Below are 19,517 nucleotides of genomic sequence, written 5' to 3'. Positions count from 1 at the left end.
TGATAAGTCTGACGACATTTAAAAAAGAAAGAAAAAAGAATAGAATCCATTACGTCATATAGTGAGTGATGCATAAAGCGACAGATCTAAATTGCCTTGATTACATTGTATTATAAAACTTTCATAAAACCGTTCAATCACGAAACATTGCAACGATCATTGTCACTTATTTACTTGGCAAATTTTATCATTGTCAATCTATATAGAAATACAGGAAGTAAATTTTAGGGAAAACCGCATATTCCAGCTCTTTCTATTCAACTTCGGTAACGACTTCGAACACAGCAGCAAGAATCATCCTGGTCGGGATGCAGTTAGTCGTTTTAACTTCTCTACAGATATTAACTTTTCTACAGATATTAAACATTTAAATAAATAAAACGCATTTGGTAGACCACGTTGAAAGACTATAATCCACCATAACGTGTATATAAACCAACGTCAGAGATGTAAAGTCAAAGATACAAAAATACCATGAACACCATTTACTGACTGTCAACATAAAAATCCATGAAATATCGGCCATAAACATAAGTGATCATGGAAACTCTGCATAACCAACATTCCAAAAAAAAAAAAAAAAAAAAATGTGGCCGGTCCTGAGGTGGTCTATATTTTTGAGGTTCTACCGTACGATAGTGTAAAATATTGGAAAATTTCCAAATCATTAATGATAATAGCTTTGAGGGAATAATTAACATGATATATTCTGTAGAAATATGCTAGCTTAATTTTTGAAAGCATGGGGAAATGTTTTTCCTTGTTTACAGCCACCATGAACGCGTACATTGACAGGGCTTGCAATATGACAAAATGTTCAGCTGAAACTGATTTGGAATACACTTGACCCTATGTTTTAAATATTTGAGTTTAACATAAGGTTTTGATAAAGAGTTTGCACGAAAAACACACCATTTTCTATGTTATTAATAAGATGAACATTTATTGCGTAATCACATTATGTAGATATATGAAAAAGCAAACATTAAAAATGAAATGAAGAAAAAACTCTCAATAAATATCATAGCTTAAAATGATTATTTCTGTGTAAATATAAATATACTATCATTTATTGATTTATGATAAAAACAATGCCCGGCGTTCTAAAACACGATTAATGGCGAGTTTGTTTCCAGAGACACCTGGGGTGAGGAGCTCAAAACGCATTTAAAATCCCAATAAAATGTATATTTGTCAATCTCAGCACATGTACTTATCATAATTTATTATATAACATTAAAACTTAATATAAGCTGTTTTGAAAAAAAAAATCATATTTAAATACAGTTTATATTAAGTTTTAATGTTTTACGATAAGTACATTTGATGGGATTGACAAATATACATTTTATTTGGATTTTAAATGCGTTTCGAGCGCCACATCCCAAGTGTCTGTGTTATTTTCCATAAATAATGTATAATACATTGTTGCAACACAAAGTAAAGCAAGATAAATTGATGCTTTATGACGAATATATTTCCCATTTATTTTTATATTCAGTAAACATCAAAACATTTTACAAGTGTGCACGCGAATACTCCCCCTAATTCAATTCGTTTTATAGCTCTTTAGAGTTCTTCCCCTTTACAGACGACCTCCTAAACAGTTGCCCCCTTTGCTTCGCTGCTTAAAGTATTTTTTTATATATTTTTTAATGTAATACAGAATCATTATTTTGATTGTGATATGTATTCTCTTGTATATGCTATTGAATGATTACTTTTCGCTAATAAATTGCTTAAATTGGACAAAGAAACTTAAAAATATATGCATATTATTATGCCTCTAGGTAACAGTATTTTTTTAAGGGAAGCTTGCAACCTTTGCCTTAAAAATTTTATTCAGTTTGAATAAGTTTGGTTTCATTCGATTTCTTCCCGAACGTTTGTTTCTGCTCAACTTAAAACAGTTTCAGACGGCGTAGTTTTAGTAGCCCCTGTTTTGCAGTCATGTGCCGATTCTATGGTCACGTGATATTAATTTAAAAGTCGTCTGCTGAATGAAGTTGAAGTTTTATTGTTTTGCAGTATTCGTTGAAATCAGTTAAATCATTTTAGAACATTACTGTCAATATTTTTATTCGTTTGCGATCAGATCATTGACTTATCTTAAATCTAGTTTAATATATAGTAATATCTATAATAATGTAAATAAATGTCTCGGAATTTGATTGCCTTAAAAACTTTGTATACGATGCCGTATATACCGTCAGGAACTGCCTTGAGACATATTATCTCAATCAGGCTATATTATTCCGTATATCCCGTAAAATGAATAATAATTTAAATATCATATTTGTATGGCATGTTGTCTAGATTATAATTACAAGTATTTTACATGTATATTAGAGATAATACTAAATAATATTAATAATAACATAATAATATATACTTATAATTATATTTACATATACTCTGGAGTCTAAATTTTTTAAAAAAAAAGGCAATAGTTTTAAAATATTTATATTAACAGATAACAATTTCACTGAAAATTCATGCAGTCGAAGATTTTTAACAACATATTACATATCAGCCATTTAAATAATTAATTTTATGAGTCCGTCCGGTTAGCTCAATAGGTAGAGCGTTGGACTGTAAATCTGGCGATCCGGGTTCGACTCCCAGAATGTGCAGGTCACTTTCGTTGTGATTGATCATGAAATCCTTTCTATGGTCATTCATACAACACCTCCACAAGAGCCATATATAAGTATTAGTCTGTGGCCTATTTACTATATGTATTGAAAATAAAAGAAAGAAAATTTTGATTATTTCGATTTAGTTTTAAAACAATTTTTGTTTTAATTTAGATTACCGTTTTTCTTTATATTTTGAAGTATTATAGATATGTTTTATAACCATGTGTTGTTTTTAAACAGGAACATGCGTGTTTGAGATTACGATCTTTAACATGATAAAATTATTTAATTATTTATACCCTTTTACTTACAGCATGTGTGTTTGAGATTATAATATACGGCGGTCTACTGCGATCTCTGGGTGTCTTCTTCCTTCAGTACCAGACCAGGTTCAACTCCAATGCCTCGGAAACAGCACTAATGAGTCTCATACAGAATGTCGTCCTCAGTGTTACAGGTTCGAGCTCTTATGATATAAAAAGTACTTCCATGACTTGATGCGATATAGTTGTATCGTTTAAAGGAACTCCACTGAGGTCCGAAAGCCTGAAAACAAAAAAAAATGAATTTCTTATGTAGACCAGCTGGAACACTTAAAGCAATAAAATATGCAAACGATAATTAAGTAATATATTATCGCCGTCCGCTTAACTCAATAGGTAGAACGTTTTACTGTGAATCGGACTGCCCGGGTTCGATTCCTGAACGATGCCGGTCACTTCCGTTGTGATTGATCATGAAATCCTTTCTACGGTTATTCGCACTGTACCACTGCTCTGGCATGTACAGAAGTAACAGTTTCGTGCGAGAGTGAAGTCTACTAGTACTGGTAAACTGCCTGACAGCCTGCCCAGCTGAACTGTGCTCTGGTAAATTCAAGGTGGCTTACTGCTGTGATCCGGAGTGATTACTACCAATATCACCACCACTATGAAATAACTCGGAAATGAATTGAACATCGTATTTGTCCGATTTGAGTAAAAAGCTTGGCAACACTTTCAGTGTTGGGTCATTTTTCACAATTAAAAAGATAAATATTTTGCATACAAGTAAGTTTTCTAGACTTACCTCAAATTGAATATTAATTGCGAACAATTATTTCTAGTCCAGTCATGTGTAAATCCTCAGTGAAGTTTCTTTAAACTTTCTACGATTTGCATCCGTTTGTGCAACATTAAATTGAATTTTAATTTAACTCTTTACATGCCGGATTTGCCATGCATTACATTTGGAACGGACCATTTTACGTTTAAGGCATTTCAATACGAATACAAAACCTGCTTTCTGGATGCGCAGGCTAACCTGTCTCTAGCTTGATGCTTCCAGTGTACACCATCTCCTTTTTATATACCGGTATGTGTTTGCAATTTCATGTACAAATTTTTGCATTTTCTTAGACATATGATAACTCTTTTTAAGTTTTGTTAAAACAATGGTATTTATTTACTTTTTTTTAATCTTTGTTAGTAATCTTCGTAATGACCGTCGGACTGAAGAAATTCAGTAGCCGTGTTGCAGTGTTTATTGGTGGCTGCTTTACGGTTGCTGCTTACATGGTAACAGGCTTTGCTACCGACATCAGAGTGTTCTATTTTGCTCAAGGAGTACTCGGTGGTAAGTGATTATATACGTTTTAAGAATATGGTATAGATGTTTTTCACATAGCAATTTTTACCTCCCCTGGCTTTTCGGTCATTTCCAATATCTGCATGAAAAGTGATAAAAAATCTTTAACATAATGGTGCTATGGTAATTCATATGTATAAAAAAAGAATTTAATCAGCTGTTTTTATTGATTATTTTGCATATTTTATCAATTATATCATATAGGATTTTGAGAGCCCCCCCCCCTCCCCCCCAAAAAATGGCTGCTACTTTTGGAAAAGGAAATAAATTTTATAAAATTTGGTAATTATCACTTGATATACTAGCCTGGGTCCCAGTCTATCAATTGTTGCTCTTTCGAAAATTAAATAGAACGAGTATGAATAGGCACTAACTATCAATGCCTGAATCAGGCTATTATATTACTAATAGTATATTTGTAAATAGTTTTGCTCTATTGTTTCGAAATCAGGTCGGATGGAGTAATTCCACATTCACTTTTCAAAAGCGATCTTGCCAAAATATGTTATATATGTGTACTATACGTGTATGTGTGAAAAAATGTGAAATATACTAAGTAAAATGCGATGGTTTTACTCGGGTTTCTGCTCCTGCCTGAAATAATGCACGGAGGTGAGAAGCTAAAAACTTTTAAAAGCTGAAGAGTCGCAATTTAAATAGTAGATGTTTTCTAACGGACAGCAATAATCATATGATGTGAACATATTTAACATAACAAGTTTTTAGGCAGCTATTCAAACCTTACAAGGTGCAAGGGTTTTGTTGAATTGGCTTTTTGCTCTTATAGAAGGAGTATCGTTATAATATCATTATCGTAATAAAAGTGTCAAAAAATCTGAAAACTGCGAAAAGATTCTCCAATTCATCTTAGGACTATATAAAAAGATATACATTATCACAGTATTTTCATTAAGAATTGATGTATTGAAATCTATGTAAGTTTACACAACAATGTCTCACATATTCGGGAGAAGACATACATTAAAATTTGTTTAAAATCTTACGTTTTGAAAATGTTAGTAAAAATGATATTTTTTCTATTTAAGGTATTGGTTTGGCAATGATCCACTCACCCATGCTTGCAGTTATTGGGGTTTACTTTTATAAACACAGGGGCCTTGCGAATAGTGTGTTCAATGGAGGTGGATCAGTTGGAGGCCTTATATTTGCACCTATCATTGTGAAAATATTTGAGGAATATCAATTCACCGGTGCCATGCTAATATTTTCTGGTCTACTTATGAATATTTGCGTTTCGGCTCTTGTCCTGCGACCCATAGAAACTTACCACAAAAAGAAGAGATTTATCGACGAAGCAACAGAAATTACCGAACAGGACAAACTTCTTCTTCAAAAAGACAGTAATAAATCTAAAAACAATTTTGACAAGCAAGCATTAAAGCTAAATGGAATAAAGTTAGAAGCAGGCCTCTTTCTTTCAGATAATAAACTAAACCAAAAACATCATCCTTTAGCCAAATCAAATGATTCTAACCATTTGCAGACCCTCGAGCCAAAATTCATTGATCATCAGTCTAAAGAGTCACCTTTGCTTCAACGCGTGCGAGCTTATTCTGTCGGGATTAGACAAAGGACGTTTTCCGAGCATAATCAAAGATATGATAGCGAAAATAATTTACATCATAGAAAGAATCCAATCAAAGGAGTGATTGACGCTATATCAAGATCTCAGGTGGCACTATACGCCAGCAGCAACGGCATGTACGGCTCAGTGATTGATGTTGATATGCAACCAGGAAATATAAGTAATCATCCAAAAGATCATGATAATAAAGGAGAAAAAGAAATTATTGAACCAACTGAAGCAGCGGTCGGTTGCGGCTCAAATATAAAGTCATGTTTTATATCTGTCTTGTGTACTGTGTTTGATTTAGGATTATTACGAAATCCAGTTTTCATAACTTATCTCTTAATGGCATTTTCCATACACGCAGGATTACACCTGGTCCCGATCTTTATGCCGGCTCATGCAAAAGACATTGGCATCAGTAATGAAAAGATTGGACTTTTGATATCTCTCACGATGGTAATTGACTTGATATCAAAAATATTGGTTGGTGTCATAGCGGATAGAAAACTGGTTAGAACGCCGACTATATTAGTAATAGTATCTATAGTAATGGGGACAACGTCACATCTATTACGTTTCGTTAATTCGTTCTCTTCATTGCTGGTATTTGTTGTTGTTGTAGGTAAGAAATCTCATACATTTATATATAAAAAGACACTAGACCAAGAGTTTTTAATACACACACAGGCCAGGCGCGCGCGTAAGCACGCACGCACATAACAGCAACAACATTAAACAAAAACTATAAACACAACAACAATAACAACAAAACACACACACACACACAAAAATCACAGACATTCATGTTGTATTAGTATGCCGTCCTATATATGCATTTTAGTGTATTTAAGTATTAAAATGTCATATAAATTTAAAAATTGTCAGACATAAATAGTTACAGTGGTTGTCACACATAAATAGTTACAGTGGTTAAAGTCAATGCTGATACATTTAAAATATCATTGAAATGCTAAAGTTTCCTTTTAACACAAGTAAATATATAAATTAAATGCTTATAGTATTTAAGATTTCATTATAGGAGTTGTCGCCGCTGGTTAACATGAATCGATTTCCGTACATTAATTCTAATTGTCGTTATAATTTGACTAATTTCATATTTTTTTTATAAAACAAGTTCTTATTTGAACCGCAGGTATTTGCTGTGGCCAGTACATGTCTCTTTTTGGGGTGGTATTAATGGAGGTGATAGGACCAGAAAAATTCAAAAGCTCTCTAGGCTTTGGGCAACTCGTACACGGAGCAACTATTGCAATATTCTTTCCCGTTACAGGTATCAATGCAAATGGCGTTGGCGTCGAATTAAAGGAACTCCACTGCGTATTTTTACATGAAAGGACATTTTTTTAGGACTTAAGCACCATTTGATGTTGGTCTTGTCTAATAACTTGTGCGCAACATTTCAAGTCATTCCCTAATTCCAATTTCCCATAATCCTCATTTTAACTGTGCAAAATAGGCTTAAAATCGTGCAAAAAAATCGATTTTTCATTTAAATCTGGCTATATCTTTTATTATCTGATGAAGTTTTTTTTTCGTTTTAAGTGAGGCATTGATGAATGCAAGAATTTCAATCTCTATGTTTTAGGCTTTTTGACCTTAGTGGAGTTCCTTTAACTGTAAATGTTTCCTCTCCTCATTTTCAATATAAGAAGGTTAGCAAGTCAACTGAGGGGAATAATGTGAGGGAACACATTCTTAGTTGTTGTAAGGTGTTTGACACTGCTGTTAGGTATTAAAGGCTCACATTCATAGCACTAGAGTTACGACCATGTGTCCTCATATGGCGTCATTACTGTTTATTTCCAAGAAATGCTTAACTTTTTTTACTGATAGTAACAATATAAGTCATTCTTAAGATTTAAGGACTTTCTGGAATAAAACCTGTGTAGCTCTAATCATAATTATATTCTTTTCTGGTAATTGGTATCTTTCCGTACAGACAGGTTTGTTTGCTATTTATTTTCTTTTTTTTGTTTGATTTTGTGTTTGTTTTCTTTCTTTTTGAAGATATAAGCTGCATTTTTGCAATGATCACGTTAAGCTTAAATACCCTTTGTCGCATCCCCTGCCACATCGACATAGATCCTGGCCTTGCGGTTATAAAACATTTTTCTGAGTTCAGTCTCAAATCTCAGGATTTTCATTGGTCAATGTACATTATGTGACATTTTCTAACCAATCAAATACATTAGACATGAGTTTGAGCTTGGAGAATTTCTTTATAACCTTGGCCACTGGAAGCTATTTCAGTTTATTTTTTTTTTAAATTTTATTTCAGGTTTGTTACGTGACGTCACCGGATCATATGTTGCGTCTTACCATTTATTAGGTTCGTTGACGTATCTAGCCGGTGCAATGGCTTTCATTATTCCAATTGTAAATAAAAGGAAAGGCAGGGACAGTATTACTAAACATGTTGATGTTTGAAATGTGTCTCATAATATAAAAATGCGTAATATAAATCTCTGAAATTCCAAAATATTTTTACACTGGAAAATTATGTGTTGATCAGATATTTAAAAAAGATAGATTGTGATAATAAAATATATACATGTATAGTTACCCTAGTTTTAGAACATTTTTTTCTACCGATATTTATCAAATGTTAGCAGATACAATTTTAGAATGGCATCAGTCTCTTTGGATTCTTTTTTAACATGAATACTGTTGGTGGTTCTACTCAAACGAGATGGTGTGTCTGAAAAAAAATTTTGTTTGGTTGGGTTTGAAGTCACACCGACACATATGGGTCATATGGTGACGTTGTAGCTTAACTGGTAGAGGAAGACCTCAGGTGCCCTTCCTTGAATTATTTCAGGCATGAACGGACACCTGAGTAGAACCACCAATGTTCTGTAAGCTAGCTGGATAATATCCTCACATTTAAAAGAATCCAAAGTCCCTGTCGGGATTGGAACAAACAGCCGGTAAAAAGTCTGAAAAAGAAAAGGCTGGGAAGTAGACATATACACGTAATGTTGGTGTAACTCCTTGAAAAGAAACATAAAAGTACCATTTGAGTATGTATTTAACAACAACTTAAAAGTGCCACTTCCAATCGATTTTTTGGCGATTAAAATCTACAAAAAAAACATAGTGTTCTATGGTTGAAGTGGTTTTGTTCTTTATCTATACAATGTCCATTAAATATGAAAATAGTCGACTATCCATGAGCACACCGTGATTAGATTTCAATACAATTAATTAGTGCAGAAGCATGGAATATCTACAGTTTTGCTATATAAAGGACAAAGCGCTAGCAAAATAATCATGACCGACAGATGACCGCATTGCATTGGCTTTGCCACTTAAAATTGAGATAGTGTTCTATCAACTCTACAAAATTTCTTTTAAAGCACCATTTTCCGCGATTCACTCTGACTTACTCATTATTCTTATTGCAATGCAAGTTATCCATGCAAGGACTTGAAATGGTTTTTTACGGCTATATAAAACACATGGTGCTAGCCCATAAAATCCTGGCAGCTATATGCCTTTTGGTCATTGGCATTGCCGCTTCGGCGATTTCTTTCTTTCTCTTTATATATATATACTCGAGCAAATTTCATTTTTTTTTAAAGCACAGTACATATATATGCGTTTAGATCTCATTACATTTTCGACTGTTACATGAGAATGTACAGAGTTTATTTATTGTACACAAGACCTTTCTTATTAATAAATTTTCGTCACAAAATAACGAGAATCATATCAAAACTTATCAGGTACATTCGGTTTATGATGCTCAATAAGTTTCTAATATATTATATGATTATTGGTGTGTTCAATTCATATATTTTTATATGTTTAGAATTTTCATATATCTTTACATATTAATCAAGTATTTATAACAACAATTGCCTACCGACTGCGCAGATGTTGGTGTTCACTTACCTAAGCACGACAAGTTCATTTAGAAACATAATACATCTAACAGTATTCCAGTTTTCAAGATTAATAACCCTACAAGAAATTATTATGTCATTGTTATGCAAGCTATGCTAACATTTATATATGATTGGAAAACTTAGAACATATGCGAGTTAAATCAGGCGGAGTAACTTTTTTTTAAAGATACTTCTTGTTTCTTCTCGATGTAAACTCTACACAATTTTGGGAAAAAAACACAATATCTAACAAGCCTTCCTGGCTTGTCCAGATTTGCGATTCCAGTATATTTAATAATTATAATTGCATGCATTTTTTTTCTTTTCTTTTTTTGTTATGTAAACTATGTTTTAGGAAATTCATTTTACCGATATATTTTACTAACGCCATGCTTGTTAGCTGGCACAATTTACTAAAATGGCGTTAGGTAATCTTAAATACATAAGTATAGCATTTATACGTCCTAACTTTCGGATATTTCCGAACTTTCCAATCATTGTAAAGGATCGGGAATGATCAAATTTATTCGGTCTATATCATTGTGAACAGACATCTCTTAAAATTCAGATTTGATATTATTTTCAAACCATAACCAATGAAATAACATTAGATATAAATCAATTATTCCTGAAAGGTCAATATTCAAGTAAATCAAGAAAGTTTACATGTAACTTCCGGAAAAAAAATACAATCGCTGTGTAACTTCCGGAGAAAGTACAATTGCTATGCTATGTATATGTATTTCATTTTTCTTTAAAACAGAACAACAACATGACTGTTAGATTAACCAAGTCCTGTAGATGAAGTGTGAAGTCAAGGTGATAACACATGCTTTGTTGGCTCTGCCAAATAATACTTGTAATTAATCTATTTGGACATTTTTGTGGTTGAAATTTATATGTGGATGTTACTTATAAAATGGACTTTGTGATGGACTATAAAAAGATAGTGAGTGTTATATAGGTTTTTTGTAATTTATTGATAAAAGTTCAGGATAAACATATAGAAGAGTATAAATACCATCAAGTTTATTCAGACATAACAATAGTGGAGTTATAACCTGTATACCTGTATACCAGTATACCTGTGTAGTTACATAATCAGGTTAATCTTATCAAGTGGACAAGTATTCACTAACTGTAAAACTGTAAAACTAACTGTAAAAGTATATATAACAATACATTTCAAAATGGGAAAATGTTTTGAAGACTTTTTGTAGGTTGTGAATGGTCATTACTAGGAAAAGCCTTTGATATTTTCACACATCAGAACACATAGGAACAATGGGGATTGACATTAATTCATATAGAGCCAGAATTGGACTTTTTAATATTAACTTGAGACACACAAAGAAAAGGATAAAAGCTAGAAAGTACAAGGTAATCACCATGGGTAGTGACATCCATCTACGAGCTGTTGCATGCTGTACAGTTCTGCTATGCACTGTGGCAATGTGGTGTCTTTTATCACAAGGATTCTGCTATTTGATAGAAAAATATGCTTTGCCACATATTAATAATAAAGTGTCCTGTGAGAAGACATATATAGGCCTCACAAGTACTTCCCTAGCCACATCGAACGGGCATACATACTACTGCTTTACCAATAATTATGACAATAAATACATAGGTTATTCTGAACGCTTATTAATTTTATCAGCCGATGTTGAGGAAAATCCAGGACCTGGAAATGGACAAGAATCTATGACAGATGAAAATACACTTAAAATTTTAAGAGCTATATCTGAAACAAAAGATGAAATACGAGATGTTAAGTTTGAGCTAAAAAGTATGAAATCAGAATTAGTATATTTGAAAACTGAAATGAGCATGATCAGGTCAAAAGTTACTACAATTGAGGAAAATCAGCAATATCTAGAGGAAAAAGTCAGAGAAATTGAAAATGGATATGAAATGTTGAAATATAGTCAAGATGTAGTGAATTCTGATATAAGTTCCTTATCAATGGCGGAAGAAAAACGTGAGGAAAGGCTTAGTAATATTGAAAAGCAGCTGATGATAACTGAATCGGAAAGGCTGAAGTGTTCGCTGAGAATTTTTGGACTGAAAGAGATTGAGGAAGATAACACATCACTCAAAGGTTTGATAGTTGATGAAGTTCTTAGTGTATTTAGAAGTGATGAAGTTAATCTAACTTCTGAAACAATATTGTTTGCCAGACGAATAGGGGAAAAATCGGATGAAAGTGCCAGGATGGTAATAACGACTTTTGCGAATAGTGAAGATAAATTCAGGTTATTAAAGTATAGAGATGTCCTGCGTAGTAGAGGAATTCGCATCTCCAATGACTTGTCATTCATACAACGCCAACAATTGAAGGAGATAAAGCAGGGTGGTTTGCAAGGTTATTTTAGAAATGGGAAATTGCATACATACAAGCCTCAATCTTGTACTGAATACACTGGTAATACTCGAGTTTTCAAGCGAGCTTCTCGTCAAGTCGACCATCAAAATGACATAGGCCCAACTGATCAAGATATCATGGAGACAGGACCTAGTGTTATTGAAAGTCAGCAAATCAGCAGCAATGATCCTAATCTTAGTAGGAGATAGGATGGAGGTCAAAGCCCAGCACATTCATGTAAATCACTTAAATTACTAACATGGAACATAGAAAGTTTTAAAATCTAAAATGTGTAACTATACAATAAAAGATATGTTATCATCTTTTGATATTTTTGGACTACAAGAAAACATGGACCAAGATTCTGACTATCAAAAAACTGAATTTCAAGACTATACCTTATTTTGTTGCAATGCAAAAAGATCAAGTGCTGGAGGAAGACCTATGGGCGTGTTTCAGTATTCATTCAAAAATGACTTATTACCTTATATAAAACGTGTATGTGAACTTTTTGAGTTTGGTGTGGTGCTATTGATTGAAAAGTCTCTTTTTTCTCTTAGTAAAGATGTTTTATATGTATGTATGTATGTTCCCCCAGAGAATTCACCTTTTTATTCTGTATATTTAGCTCTGGTTTGCAACAACTTGAAAGAAATTTATAGTAACATATCATTATTTAGACTATGAGTTACTGATAAATGGAGATTTTAATGCCAGAACAGGCTGTATAGCTGATTATACATTAGGGGATACAAATATTCCAGAATTGAATGAATATAATGATATTCTTGATGGTGACATTGGCATGCAAAGGCTTTCTCAAGACACAAAAATTAATAGACTTGGAAAAAGAGTTGATTGAATTTTGCAAAGTATATTCATGCTATATTGTAAATGGGCGATTTGGGGTGATGATTTCACATTTGTCAATCAAAATGGGTGTAGCACAATTGATTATTTTATTGTCTCTAAAAATATTTTAGAAAAAGTACAGAAATTTGAAATTTTGACAAATGTAGAAAGTAGTCATTTACCGTTAAGCCTTTGGCTACTGACAGATAATTATATATCAAATGATAAAGAAGGAAATGATTATATTCATTATTATTATTCACTAAATGAAAACAACTGTAATGAATATTTGCAATGTATAACTGAAAATGTATTAAATGGGTGCCTTGATACAGCTGATAAATTGATAGATGATAAAGAGTCTAATGTAAATGATATTTTATTTGAATTACAAAATGCAATTTGTCTTAGTAGTCAATCATTTTATAATATTAAAAGGAAATTTGCTAATAAAGATAAAAAGTGGTTTGATCAAGACTGTAAAGAGGCCAAGAAATATTGTAGAAAGAAATTGAATGATTTCAGATTAAAACGATGTGCTAACAGCTTAAACAATTATCTACTTAGTAAACAGAACTACAAATCATTATGTAAAAACAAAAGATTGTGTTATAATAAAAATATTTTGACAAAAATGGAAAATTCAATTAATAATCAAAAATCTTCTGGCGGGAGTTGCAAAATTTGTCTAAAAGGCCGAAATCAGTTCCAAATGTATCATTACATGACTGGTATGAGCATTTTAACCAATTGTTCTCTTCTTCCAGTTCCAGTGAAATTAGTCCAGGAAGTGATACTGTCATAAATGAAAATTTTGATGAAATTGAAAATATTATTTTTAACTCCTGTATTACATATGATGAAATCATTGAAAGCGTAAAAGCTTTAAATTTACATAAAGCAACAGGTGCACTCTTGTTCCACAACACTTTGTTTATGGTTTAAATGTTTTACTACCATTTATATGTAAATTGTTTAACAGATTGTTCTCAAAAGGTGAATTTCCAGATTTATGGGCCAAATCTATAATTATTCCAATACATAAGAAAGGAAGTTTAAATGACCCAAATAATTATAGAGGTATAGCCTTGCTAGATGTATTTAGTAAAATATATATTTCAATTATTACTAAGCGTATTACTTTTTATGTAGAAGCTTTCAATAAAATAACTGAATCTCAGGCAGGCTTTCGCGCTGGCTATTCAACAATAGATAATGCTTTCGTTTTATATTCAGTTGTAAATAAGTATCTAAATATGAAGGGCAGAACTGTATATGTTGCTTTTGTTGATTTTCAAAAGGCCTTTGATTCTGTGGATCGTTGGAAGTTATTTGATATTTTAAGGGATCATGGAGTTAAAGGACATTTATATAAGTCAATAAAGGCTATTTACACCTCTGTAAAAGCATGTGTTAGAACTAATGATGGTTGTACTGATGTATTCTCCTGTCCTATAGGATTAAGGCAAGGCTGTAATTTAAGTCCGATTCTTTTTGACATGTTTATCAATGAATTGTATACACTTTTATGTAATAACAATGTAAAAGGTTTGCAACTGTTTCCAAATACTATGGAAATATTTCTTCTAATGTTTGCAGATGACATCGCTCTCCTTTCGGACACTATTGTAGGTCTTCAAAGACAATTAAATTTATTACATGAATTTTGCATTGAAAGCAAGTTAGTTGTTAATATATCAAAAACAAAAGTTCTTGTATTCAAAAAGGGTGGATGTGTGGCAAGAAGAGAGAGATGGTCATATGCAAACAATAATTTAGAGATAGTTAATGGCTTTAATTATGTTGGAATTTATTTTACAAATAGGCTATCTTTGTTTAAGATGGCTGAAGCTATGTCAGTTAAGGCCAAAAAAGTCCTTATGTATATATTTTAGTTCATTTCAAAGTTTTTCATGTCTATCTACAAATACATTTTTCAAAATATTTGACTCTAAGGTTTCATCTGTGCTGCTATATGGGGCAGAATTATGGGAATGAAACAACCACAGTGTATAGAAATTGTACAAAATTATGCCTGTAAAAGAGTCTTAAAAGTACAAACAAATGCATTTAATGATGCAATATTAGGTGATTTAGGCAGATTCCCAATGCATATTTATTCAGCAAAACGATGTATTAAGTATTGGTTACGTTTGCTTGATTTACCAAGAAATAGGTATGTAAAACTTTGCTATGAAATGCTTGTTCATTATGATAGTGTAGGGCACACAAATTGGGCAACAGATGTAAAAAACAATCTTTATTCAAATGGGTTTGGATATGCATGGGAACAACAAAAAGTAATAAACAAAAAGCTTTTTGAAAAGCAATATGTACAAAGGTTGAAAGATCAGTATATTCAAAATTGGACTGCTCGGTGCCGATCTAGTAGTAAATTATATAGTTATATACATTTTAAACAAAAATTATAATCTAGAAAAATATATTGCAATACTTGATGTTGAAAAGTTTAGATCTAGTATGGCTAAATTTCGTAGTTCATGTCATAATTTAATGATTGAACAGTGTAGACATAAGAATATTCCAAGAGACTTCCGTTTCTGTCCTTAGTGTGAAACTGTTATCGAGGATGAGTTTCATTTTGTTCTTATATGTCCTCTTTATTCTGAAATCAGGGGAAAATTCATACCATCAATGTTTATTAATAATCCTACTTTGGATACATATTACAGGCTGATGTCATGTGACAGTACAAATGTTATAAGAAATTTAGCCATGTTTATTAATTACTCTTTTAAAAAAAGAGAAGACTTTCTGTCAGTGTTTTGATTTTCCATTTGGTTTATCATGTTCTCTCATTGCAGGTTGTTTTTTGTTTTTTTTTTTTTTTTTTTTTTTTTTGAGAATGAAGGCTTATGTATTTCTTATATTCTATGGAGGCGTACAAATGTTCATTAGATATTATACATTATAAGCAAAGTTCGATTCTGTTTAAGTATCAAGCATTATTAAATAACAGATGATATTGTAAGCCTATTGAGAGGAATTTATGTGTTTTTATATCAATATATATTATGTTAGATTGGTATTATAAACTGAAATTTGTCATTGTTAATCCTTGACTTCATGCTTCATATTTAGATGTAAATTATAATGTTGTATATATATATATGTGTATGGGCCGGAGGCCTGATTATGCAAATAAATAAAACTGAAAAAAAAAAAACTGTATGACAATCAGTAATGCTTAAAGGCCTATGAAGCCTCTGAAATATATTTGATGATTCAGAAATAAGGCAATTGTATGTTTTATAATGATTTTGTTGTAGATTTAAAGCTGTTGGATGCTTAAACTTGAAGACATCCCCAATAAATATAAAAGTATTTGCAGTCATAACAAAACGTAAACAAAGTGGTATTTTGTGTTCCATATAAAATACTTCATCATTTTAACTAAACTTACAGCTAAATTGAGTTGAAACGCAAACTGTAAGGACCAAAAATATGAAGTTGTTGGTCTAAATCTGCCTTTAAAGATCAGGTATCGGACACAGCACACATGAAGGATAAATCATTTACACTTTTAACACGCTACTTTTTAATTCATGACAAATAAACCATAAGTAAAAGTCTAAAATATGGAAGAACTTCTTCTCAAAATAATATGATTTTACTTATATATCTTGATATGCGCATAAGCTAAGCATGCGCAAGATTCCGACTCCTTTTAATTATATATACCGTATTATAATGTTTTCATATTATTTCTTTGATACTCAAAGGTCCATTAAGCCTGAGAAATGATATAGTTTTTTATCAAAAGCTTCTTATTTTAGGAGGCCTGTTATATAGTTTCTAAATTGTAACCCATTGGCAAAATGACTGAGACATCATTCGCCTCTTTTGCGTTTAAGCAATGAGTATAGTTATAGTGATTTAGTATTTTGTATGGAATTCAAAACACTTCTTTGTTTACATTGTGCTATATGTATGACAAATATGTTCACTTTCAGCACTACATTGCTCAGGTGATAAACATTTAACATTTACTAAACCCAATTTTTAAATGTAATGAAGCTCATTTTTGCCTTTTCTGGAGAAGGAAAAAATGTTCATTTCTGAGTCATAAAGAGCCTTTAATGTTTCATGTACATTAGATTTGTTACAAAAATAGCCACTTTATGCAGCTAGCTGTAACAGATAGCTAAGTTTTGTTTGATTTTGTGCGTTTAATGATTTTGGGCCAAGGTTTAAGGATGTGGCGTATCTTCGTAAGATAAATGAACGATAACTTAAACAAATAAATTAAGATAGAGTCTAAATGTTCATCTTTTATGCAATTGAAGTAAATATGGTGCAATTTTATACACTGTCTACTAAATAACTTGTCAATGATGATGTAACACTTGGAAACACTTTTTTAATTGTTAAATGATTGCGCAATAAATGGAAAGAGTTCGTATTAAAAAGGAAAATTTTCATTTTAAATATATGTTTCTCTGAAATGAGAAGTGGTTAAGTTTTTAACAAATTAGATATAGAAAAAGCCATGACAAAACCAAATTTAAGTGAGGTAAATGGACCTGATGGACAGACAATGGAAATGAAAACAAAGGATGAAGATGAAGATGAAGTTGACGGGGCTGAAAAAGAAGAAACAAAAGTTGACGTAAAAGTTCGGCAAAGTGGACCTCCTATTGACAGAGGATATGCATGGGTCGTACTTGCAGGTATATTTTTTACAAGAAATAATGTTACATATGTGTGTGCATGAGTTTAAGATTTCTTATCAGGTCTATATACATAAAATAATACTCGGTACATGAATGAAATAATATAATCTAATAATTAAATAATTAAAAGTTGAAATGATGAGGATGATGACGATGATGATGAAAACACCGTCATTCTAATAATGCAATACACCAGTAAAAAAACTAATCGCAATTGAGACAAAATTACTGAAAAAAATATATTTTACAATTTCAATTGTTGCGCAACTGAAGTAGAATTTTACAATTAAATGATACACCTTTTTGATATGAAACGTGAAACATTAATCATGAAACATTTTATTTGATTAAACGCCTATTTCAATAAAAAAATTTCTATGGCGTTGTACACTGGTACATATAAAATATATAAATGGATAAAAAGGATAAAATCTTACTAAAATAAATTAAAAATTTGATATGATAAACACTCAAAGTTACTCTACTATAACATCAATTCATGAAGGAAAATGGTAAATTAAATGATGATTTTCAAATTGGTCATTTGAAATTAATAAATTAATCTATTTTGTTTATATGTTTAAATATTATTATAATATAAAAGTAGACTTATGTCGTCTTGTCATCTTATACGGTTGGCCAATGAGGTGTAACCTTTCAATAGCAAACACGTGCATACACCTGTTTCTTGTAGTCGTTTATATCTACACATATTTTCGATATGTGCTTATTTACAAGCATACACTTGTTTTCGATAATCACTTATATTTGCAACTATTGTCGATATGCGGTTAAATTCAAAGATGACATGTTTTCGATATGCGTTATATATAACGTAATATTCATTCAACTTTTGTCGAAGTTCGACAGTATTTATGTGATTTCTCTTGCTTCAGGTTGTGTACTTGAAACTTTCATTTACGGTGGTCTCAACAAGTCATTTGGCGTATTTTTCCTGCAATACCAGATGAGGTTCAATTCTAATGCTTCAGAGACAGCACTGATGAGCCTCGTTCAAAACGTTGTAATTAGCATAACAGGTATGTGGTACAAATGCAAGATTATTAACAAAAAAAAGAACAAACAGACTACCAATTCTAAACGACAAGAGAAAGCATCATTTAAATACATAAAACAATTTTTATGAATAGCATCATAAGATTGTGAAGCTTGTTAATGATCATCATAAGAGTGTTAATGATCATCATAAGATTGTTTAAGCTTTTTAATGACCATCATAAGATCGTGAATGATCATACCATAAGCTTGTTAATGATAATCATTAGATTGTTAATGATCATCATAAGATTGTTAATGATCATCATAAGATTGTTAAAGCTTTTTAATGACCATCATAAGATCGTGAATGATCACACCATAAGCTTGTTAATGATTATCATTAGATTGTTAATGATCATCATGAGATTGTTAATGATCATCATAAGATTGTTAAAGCTTGTTAATGATCATCAGAAGATCATAAATGATCATATCAAAAGCTTGTTAAAGATCATCATAAGCTTGTTAATGATCATCATAAGATTGTGAATGTTTCCTTATACGACACCAGTACTAGTTGGTTCCAGGAAACGGACTCGAAAGTGATTAATATAAGTTGTAAGAACTTGTTTCGCAATCGAGCTTAAATAAATATGTTTAAACCAAACCATAAGCTTGTTTATGATCATCATAAGATGATGATAGCATGAAACTTTAAAAAACAACTTATCTATGACAATGTAATGTTTGACATAATTATAATCACAGTGTCTATTCTAGGAAAGATTCTATGGGGGGGGGGGGTCACTCATATTTTTGAGACCCCCCCCTATGTTTTAAAGA

General features: G+C 31.6%; 1 protein-coding gene across 1 annotated transcript in view; it reads left to right on the top strand.

Moving 5' to 3' along the window:
* The window catches only part of LOC132726651 (uncharacterized), a 34,156-nt gene that overhangs the window by 10,821 nt on the left and 3,818 nt on the right, over positions 1-19,517 (top strand). The window contains exons 2-11 of the mRNA XM_060711994.1: positions 2,953-3,096; positions 4,107-4,253; positions 5,312-6,478; positions 7,010-7,147; positions 8,156-8,298; positions 10,528-10,561; positions 11,425-12,327; positions 12,810-12,923; positions 17,463-17,672; positions 18,572-18,715. Of these exons, the coding sequence (XP_060567977.1) occupies positions 2,953-3,096; positions 4,107-4,253; positions 5,312-6,478; positions 7,010-7,147; positions 8,156-8,298; positions 10,528-10,561; positions 11,425-12,327; positions 12,810-12,923; positions 17,463-17,672; positions 18,572-18,715 (3,144 nt within the window). The remainder of the gene's footprint in view (positions 1-2,952; positions 3,097-4,106; positions 4,254-5,311; positions 6,479-7,009; positions 7,148-8,155; positions 8,299-10,527; positions 10,562-11,424; positions 12,328-12,809; positions 12,924-17,462; positions 17,673-18,571; positions 18,716-19,517) is intronic.

The sequence above is a fragment of the Ruditapes philippinarum genome, unplaced genomic scaffold (assembly GCF_026571515.1).
Source record: "Ruditapes philippinarum isolate M1 unplaced genomic scaffold, ASM2657151v2 ctg2284_1_1_1_1, whole genome shotgun sequence".
Lineage (NCBI taxonomy): Eukaryota > Metazoa > Mollusca > Bivalvia > Venerida > Veneridae > Ruditapes > Ruditapes philippinarum.
The sequence above is the reverse complement of the archived record's forward strand: the minus strand, read 5'-3'. Positions and strand labels throughout refer to the sequence as shown.